A 9238-nucleotide genomic window follows, 5' to 3' on the forward strand; every position below is an offset into this window, starting at 1 on the left:
AATGAAGGAGGTGACCCGCATTCTCCAGTGGGCAGAATCTCATGATTGTCTCCTATCTGCCATCGACATCCTGGGAGTGGACAACTGGGAAGCGGATTTTCTGAGCAGGCAAACCTTTCATCCCGGGGAGTGGGCTAACCATCTGGATTTATTATCCATAATAACCCTCAGGTGGTGGGTTCCCGGAATTGAATCTGATGGCGTCATGCCGAAACGCCAAGCTTCCAAAGTACGGTTCAAGATCAAGAGATACACAAGCCACACTGATCAACGCTCTGGCGGTGCATTGGAACTTCGGTCTGGCATACCGGTTTCCTCCGTTTGATACGTGTAATGACTTTTGGAAGGAGAGCAAACAGGAGAGAACTTGTGGTGAAGATGTCATCTCTTTCCCCTTGGAGGTTTCCTCTGAGGAAGGACCTTCTACTTTAAGGTCCCTTCCTCCACCCAAACCTAGATTCTCTGAAGCTGACTGCTTGGAGAGTGAACGCCTTATTTTGGCTAGGCGTGGCTTCTCTGAGATGGTCATTGATACCATGCTTCAGGCTCGTAAACCTGTTATTCGTAGGATTTACCATAAGGTATGGCGTAAATACCTTTATTGGTGTGAATCTAAGGGTTTTTCTTGGAGCAGGGTATGGGTACCCCAAATTTTGTCTTTTCTTCAGGAGGGCCTGGAGAAAGGTTTATCAGTCAGCACTCTGAAGGGTCAGATTTCTGCACTTTCTATTCTTTTGCACAAACGTCTGGCAGATCTGCCAGATGTTCAATCATTTGTTCAGGCTTTGGTCAGAATCAGGCCTGTGTTACCAATTGCTCCTCCTTGGAGCCTTAATCTTGTTCTTAAAGTTGTACAGCAGGCTCCGTTTGAGTCGATGCATTTGGTTGATATTAAGTTATCTTGGAAAGTTTTTTTTTCTTCTTGCTATTTCTTCTGCTAGCAGAGTTTCCGAGCTTTCGGCTCTGCAGTGTGATTCCCCTTAACTTATTTTTCATGCGGAAAGCTGGGATTTCTTCCTAAGGTAGTATCTGATCGCAATATCAATCAGGAAATTGTTGTTCCTTACTTTTGTCCTAATTCTTCTTTACCTTCAAGCAACTAAAGATTTTCGGAAATCATCTGCCCTATTCGTTTTCTCTGGTAAGCGTTAAGGGTCAGAAAGCCACTTCTACTATTTCTCTCTGGTTGAGAAGTGTTTTCCGGTTAGTTTGAGACAGCTGGACATCAGCCTTCTGAGAGAATTATGGCTCATTCCACTATGGATGTCTTCTTCCTGGGCTTTCAAAAATGAAGCTTCTGTGGAACAAATTTGCGAATTGGCCACATGGTCCTCATTGCATACCTTTTCCAAATTCTACAAATTTGATACTTTTTCCTTGGCTGAGGCTTTTCTTTGGGATAAAAGTACTTCAAGCGGTGGTGCCTTCAGTTTAGGTACGCCTGTCTTGTTCTCTCTCCCTTTCTGTGTTCTCTAGCTTGGGTATTGGTTCCCACTAGTAATTGGAATGAAATCGTGGACTCGCATTGCCATTGGAAAGAAAACAAATATTATGCTTACCTGATAAATTTCTTTCCTGGCATGGAGAGTCCACGACCCGCCCTTATTTAAATTTAAGACTGCAGTTTTTTTTGTACAAACCTCAGGCACCTCTATACCGTTGTGTTATCTCCATTTTCCTTCAACCCAATGACTAGGGATTATGGGTAAGGGAAGTGACACTTAACAGCTCTGCTGGGGTGCTCTTTTCCTCCTCCTCCTGCTGGCCAGGAGTTGAATTCCCACTAGTAATTGGAATGAAATTGTGGACTGTCCATGCCAAGAAAGAAAGAGAAATTTATCAGGTAAGCATAAATTTATTTTTTTGGACACTTGCAATGAAATGTATAATCTATGTTCTCACTGGAATTTGTATTGTTTAACTTTAAAGAAAAAAAAAAGAAACAAACTTAGTAAAACAAGTGTGTGTGTGAAGTGTCATTTATTTGCCAAATACTACTAAAAAGTCTATTGAAAGTATGAATTTAACCCTTTGCTTTATTTAATAACACATTTTTTTTTATCCGTCCCGTTTTAGATTTCCATAAGACTGCACCATACGTGGTCACTGGAAGCGTAGATCAAACAGTAAAAGTGTGGGAGTGCCGTTGATTTGAACTCACCTACAATTCCCTTGCCTCACCCTTTACCTCTGGATGCACTCAGATACCATGGTTACCCGTTGAGCTCTGTTAATACCTATTGTTCTTTCATGTAAATTATTCTGGATGTAGATTGAGCTTATTAAATGTTACACAAAAAGTATTCATGCATGGTGAATCCAAATTGTATACTGTAAATTTACATACATTGTTTAGAAGTACCATAGGTTTAAGAACTCGGGCAGGCATTGGTCACATCAGACCTAAGGGGCAAGAGATGGGCAATTCAGCCATCATAATAGCTGACAATGTAATTTGATGTACCTGCAGGATTATGCCTGTTGCCATCATTGGTTGGTTTCATTGAACAGTAGGCTCACTTCAGAAGCACATAATTGTGGTGCTTTTTGGAAAGTAATGTTATCTGCTGCACTGTGTTAGTGTGCTTTAAAATTGACATTTCAATTTGGGAGTGTCTCGTCTTTAGAGCCTGAACTTTTAAGACCGCATTTTTTTTTTTACTATTTTTTTTTAAATCTGTGAAAGAGAATTGCAGAATTAATGCACTCAGTACTTATTACACCTAGTTTGTGGGGACAGAGTGTTAGGAATTTTGATTACTATCGAATAATCATCACTTAAGGCAATGAGTTATATATTACACTTTTGCCTTTATGGAGTTGATTGTTGGATGTTAACCAAAGAGTTGTCATTGAAGAATAAAATTAAAATTATGCACAGAATTGTCAAAAGATTGAAAAAGTTATCTCTGTAATTTACTTTATATTACAACCTTGGTGTATCCTTAAATGTATTTACCTCTTCATTTATCCCTTTTAATAGCCACTGTGTGCCTCAGGGTTGTGCTGCTAACTTGCCTTTCCCTTTAGAGGTTTTGTAGATCTTGGAGACTTTTTCAGAATGCAAATCAAAATTATTCACAATGCTTGTATTTTTAATAGCAGAAACTGCAAATCTTGAACTGACATGTTCAGCAATTACTAAATATTTAAAATTAAGAAAAATAAATGGACTCTAAGGCAGGTATGCATGGATTTACCTTTTTTTTTTTTTTCTTTTTGCCACTCATACTTTTCTTACCACCTTATTTTGTTATTTTGGTTTTCTGTTTTGTTTACCCCCCTTTCTCTACATGGTTATTTCTGGACTACTACTTTCTTTGAGCTGAGTTTTTCTTTTATATTCAAGCTTGTAACATTTTTATGTAGTATAATTATTTGAATCCGTTTGTAGACCCTAAACTAAATTTGATTATATTACATGAAAAAGCCAGTAAGTGTTTACCACCTTATTTTTCTGCGAGATATTCTTATCCTGATGTATATCATTACATACATTACATTCATTTATGATTCAGATAGAGCATGACATTTTAAGCAACTTTCTGATTTACTCCTATTAATTTTTCTTTGTTTTCTTACTATCTTTATTTAAAAAGCAAGAATGTAAAGCTTTATAGCCGACCCATTTTTGGTTGAGAACCTGGGTTATGCTTGTTTATTGGTTTGCTCAAAGTAGCCACAAATAAGCAAGTGCCATACAGGGTGCTGAACCTAAAATGTGCTGTCTCCTAAGCTTTAAATTCCTGCTTTTTAAATAAAGATAGCAAGAGAACAATCAAAAATTGATAGGGGTAAATTATAAAGTTGCTTAAAATTGCATGCTTTATATTATTAAAGAAAAAAAATGGGTTTAGTATCCCTTTTAATAATGAGGATTGTGAAGGCTGGTGTCTTTAGACTGCCTAAATAAATTGGCTTTAATCTGCATTTGATAAGCAACTACAAAGCTCATCGAGACATTTAATAACAAGAAATGAAGAGGTAAATAAATACCTCTGACTTGCACTTTTTACAAATCTGTTCCAATATATGCACATTTTTTTTAAAATCCATTGAAGCATCACATTTAGGCAGAAACTATGCCGCTCTACACCTTCTAATTTGACACTTACATGTGGTACTTTGATCTTCATAGCTCTAGGTGACAATGATATCCCATATTTTACTTTTATCAAAGAAGTTTGCAGTGATAGCATGCTACAGATCAGTTTAAGGAAACAAATTACAATATTTAATATTTGAATTAAAGATCACCTTTAACACCAGTGTCTTCCTTTTTAGAATATATTTGCATTTTTTGTGTCTGCCATTTAATACTGATGGCTGAAAGCGACATAGTAAGTGTTGACATGTTAAAGCGTACTTCCTAAAGTGTTTTTTTTTGTTTTGTTTTTTCTATGTAGTGCTGTTTTGTATATTGCTTTTCAAAAGTGTCCCCTAAGAATATTTGTCTTTAATGCCACAAATTCTTTGATAAATGTCAGTCTTTTGGAAAATTAGTTAAATTCCCTTTATGGATAACGCACCAATCACTTGACATTTTACCAGTTAATGAAAGTAAGACAGGGCTACACGTGTGTGTGTGTGTATGTATGTATATATATATATATATATATATATATATATATATATATATATATATATAATGTGTGTGTATATATATATGTATGTGTGTATATATATATGTGTGTGTGTATGTATATATGTTTGCACATACACTGGGTTTTACACTATACTTCCAGTATATGTATGACTTAGTTCTGGTGAGAGTTAATAAAAGTCTAGCCTCTACCTGCAATGAGTTTGTTTCCAAATAGCACTGTTTTTGTTTTCTTTCATAATGTGGTGAGAGTCCATGATCTCCAGCTGCTTTTTTTAAAAATCAAAATCCATTAAAAAATACTACGAATTATTAAATGCTTCAATTCATTTTCTGACAAGGCTAGACAACATATGGTTTGCACATTATGCTAGACATTGTTAAAGGCATTTGCTTTGATTTATGAAGTGCTTTAAAGAACCTCTTCTCAAAAATCGTTTTCTATTTATGAAAATATATTTGGTATGTTCGTAACCTCTACATTGGTATATTTCCGTATAGATTATATTTATATATTAGTAATGGAAAACCCAGATGTCCTTTGCTACTAAAATCTTACTTCTGAATCTTATTTTCTTTTATAATTTTATTTATTTATAATGTATCACTGAATATTGCTCCTAACCTTTTAATGCAGCTGGTTTCTAAAATGTGTGTTTACACCTGTTTCATTGGCACAAATGTTAAACTATACAGTTTTGCAGTTTAGATAATCCCTATGTTTATTTAGTTTGTATTCCTCATTTTACAGATTAGAAAGTCACAATTTATTTTTACATGAAATTAAATTTTTCTCTAATTGTATTTTGTTTCCTTAAAGTCCGTTGTATATTTTTTTTGTTTTGTTTGTGAGATGTTACATGCAGGCATACATATACATCTGAGGATTTTGCTTTCACTTTTAAGGGTATGTTTTATCTGAAAAAATTGAAATCTTGAAAATTGAAGGCTTGAACATGCAAGATGTACAGACCAGAGGTTCATGGTCAGTCAGAGATGAGGGATGTCTATTTTAATAATTTAGAACAATTTCTTTTCCAATTCTGAATGGCAGGATATGCGCTCTGGAAATTTTGGTAGACAAGTACCTGTAGAAATTACCTCTGAATATTTTTGACTGCTTATAGTTGTAAATAAATGTTATTTGTACTCCTTGCAGCATCAGTTCTGAACTTAATAAGTAAATGCCTCTTTGCAAGAATTGTGGCAATGAAAACAAGCCAATTTCAGTCTGGTAAATTTTCAGTAGATGAAATTTGCTTTTTGTGATTTAAAACAGAGATGGTCTGACAGAAATAATGGCAGTTAAGAGTGAATTAGATACATATTACTGAGTTAATTGCATTGTGCACTTTAGAAGAATAAGCCGTCCTGCTTTTGTGTGGTGTGACCAATGATGTTCCCAGGCACAAATTAAAGAAAATTACTGGTTATCAGCAAGTTGTCCAAAGGCTTTGGATCAATTTATTCCAAAGCTTGATCCTTTACCCACAAAGACAAGTCTACTTTAAATAGTCCTTGCTTTCTCCTGTGTTGTCTGTTTTATGCAAACTGCCTAGTAAATTCATTTCAGTAGCTCCTGGCTAATGCCCTCTTCAAAAGCCAGTGAAAATAATTTATATTTTGATGTACAGTGGTGGCTTGGTAATCCTTGAAATGTTAACAAGGAGAAATTAGTTAAACTATTTCTTAAACTAATTAAATAACATTAAGGCACTTATATCTCAAAATATCTAGCTTAAAATAGTTGAAATGCTCATAGTTTGAATGAAGTTTGGTTAAAAAAATGCCCAAAATCCTCTTCCTATATATGGCTCTCCTAAAAAGTGGATTTACAAGTCACAACTGCTTTTACCTATTCTACTATACCATGTAATTGACTGAATCAAGCCCCTTGGGCTTCCACTGCACACTTCATCCCTCACCTTTCTTGGATTTATTGTGGAGAAAAACTAGACTTTAATTTTCTTATCCTTCACATGGACATGAGTGCAAGTGTCCATTTTCATAAACTGATTTATTTTGGAGGACATTTCTTTTCCAAGACTACGCATAACTGAAAGGAAAATTACACAAAATGCAAATATAAGATCAGTAAAGGAATGTATATAATACTGCTCTGTGTTTTACAGTAAGATTTGTTGCTCTCAAACTGTGTAAAACAAAATTTATTCATGTTTTCTGCATATTAAAAAAATATTGTACCAATTGTTAAACTATTAAATGCATATAAAACCAATGAGTCTTTTTTTTGTAGCATATACAAATTATTTTCCTGATTCACTCGTTTATTTCTTTCCAATGGCATGTAGAGTCCACGATTCCATTCATTACTGTTGGGAATTCACTTCCTGGCCACCAGGAGGAGGCAAATACACCCCCAGACAGAGCTCAAGTATCCTCCCACTACCCATAATCCTCTAGTCATTCTTTGCCTTTGTACATCATAGATGTTTGCGAAGATTGTGCTCTGAAGTAAATAAAGTTTCTCCAACATAGGTGTGTCCGGTCCACGGCGTCATCCTTACTTGTGGGATATTCTCTTCCCCAACAGGAAATGGCAAAGAGCCCAGCAAAGCTGGTCACATGATCCCTCCTAGGCTCCGCCTACCCCAGTCATTCTCTTTGCCGTTGTACAGGCAACATCTCCACGGAGATGGCTTAGAGTTTTTTAGTGTTTAACTGTAGTTTTTATTATTCAATCAAGAGTTTGTTATTTTAAAATAGTGCTGGTATGTACTATTTACTCTGAAACAGAAAAGAGATGAAGATTTCTGTTTGTAAGAGGAAAATGATTTTAGCAACCGTTACTAAAATCCATGGCTGTTCCACACAGGACTGTTGAGAGGAATTAACTTCAGTTGGGGGAACAGTGAGCAGTCTTTTGCTGCTTGAGGTATGACACATTCTAACAAGACGATGTAATGCTGGAAGCTGTCATTTTCCCTATGGGATCCGGTAAGCCATTTTTATTCAGACAGTAAATAAGGGCTTCACAAGGGCTTATTAAGACTGTAGACATTTTCTGGGCTAAATCGATTCATATATACACATATTTAGCCTTGAGGAATCATTTAATCTGGGTATTTTTGTAAAATAATATCGGCAGGCACTGTTTTAGACACCTTATTCTCTAGGGGCTTTCCCTAATCATAGGCAGAGCCTCATTTTCGCGCCGGTATTGCGCACTTGTTTTTGAGAAGCATGACATGCAGTCGCATGTGTGAGGAGCTCTGATACATAGAAAAGACTTTCTGAAGGCGTCATTTGGTATCGTATTCCCCTTTGGGCTTGGTTGGGTCTCAGCAAAGCAGATACCAGGGACTGTAAAGGGGTTAAAGATAAAAACGGCTCCGGTTCCGTTATTTTAAGGGTTAAAGCTTCCAAATTTGGTGTGCAATACTTTTAAGGCTTTAAGACACTGTGGTGAAATTTTGGTGAATTTTGAACAATTCCTTCATACTTTTTCGCAATTGCAGTAATAAAGTGTGTTCAGTTTAAAATTTAAAGTGACAGTAACGGTTTTATTTTAAAACGTTTTTTGTACTTTGTTATCAAGTTTATGCCTGTTTAACATGTCTGAACTACCAGATAGACTGTGTTCTGAATGTGGGGAAGCCAAGGTTCCTTCTCATTTAAATAGATGTGATTTATGTGACACTGAAAATGATGCCCAAGATGATTCCTCAAGTGAGGGGAGTAAGCATGGTACTGCATCATTCCCTCCTTCGTCTACACCAGTCTTGCCCACTCAGGAGGCCCCTAGTACATCTAGCGCGCCAATACTCCTTACTATGCAACATTTAACGGCTGTAATGGATAATTCTATCAAAAACATTTTAGCCAAAATGCCCACTTATCAGCGTAAGCGCGACTGCTCTGTTTTAGATACTGAAGAGCATGAGGACGCTGATGATAATGGTTCTGAAATGCCCCTACACCAGTCTGAGGGGGCCAGGGAGGTTTTGTCTGAGGGAGAAATTTCAGATTCAGGGAAAATTTCTCAACAAGCTGAACCCGATGTGATTACATTTAAATTTAAGTTGGAACATCTCCGCGCTCTGCTTAAGGAGGTATTATCCACTCTGGATGATTGTGAGAATTTGATCATCCCAGAGAAACTATGTAAAATGGACAAGTTCCTAGAGGTCCCGGGGCTCCCAGAAGCTTTTCCTATACCCAAGCGGGTGGCGGACATTGTAAATAAAGGCACCACTATACCCATAGAAGATAGTTGTGCTTTCAAAGATCCTATGGATAAAAAATTAGAAGGTTTGCTTAAAAAGATGTTTGTTCAGCAAGGTTACCTTCTACAACCAATTTCATGCATTGTCCCTGTCACTACAGCCGCGTGTTTCTGGTTCGATGAGCTAGTAAAGGCGATCGATAGTGATTCTCCTCCTTATGAGGAGATTATGGACAGAATCCGTGCTCTCAAATTGGCTAATTCTTTCACCCTAGACGCCACTTTGCAATTGGCTAGGTTAGCGGCGAAGAATTCTGGGTTTGCTATTGTGGCGCGCAGAGCGCTTTGGTTGAAATCTTGGTCAGCGGATGCGTCTTCCAAGAACAAACTACTTAACATTCCTTTCAAGGGGAAAACGCTGTTTGGCCCTGACTTGAAAGAGATTATCT

General features: G+C 36.7%; 1 protein-coding gene across 1 annotated transcript in view; it reads left to right on the forward strand.

Moving 5' to 3' along the window:
• PAFAH1B1 (platelet activating factor acetylhydrolase 1b regulatory subunit 1) overlaps positions 1-6842 on the forward strand; it is a gene marked incomplete in the record, with an annotated part of 508857 nt that extends 502015 nt beyond the window's left edge. The window contains 1 exon segment of the mRNA XM_053706276.1: positions 2077-6842. Within this exon segment, the coding sequence (XP_053562251.1) occupies positions 2077-2150 (74 nt within the window).
• Positions 6843-9238: the final 2396 nt, after the last annotated feature.

Source organism: Bombina bombina, chromosome 3, assembly GCF_027579735.1.
Source record: "Bombina bombina isolate aBomBom1 chromosome 3, aBomBom1.pri, whole genome shotgun sequence".
Taxonomy (NCBI): domain Eukaryota; kingdom Metazoa; phylum Chordata; class Amphibia; order Anura; family Bombinatoridae; genus Bombina; species Bombina bombina.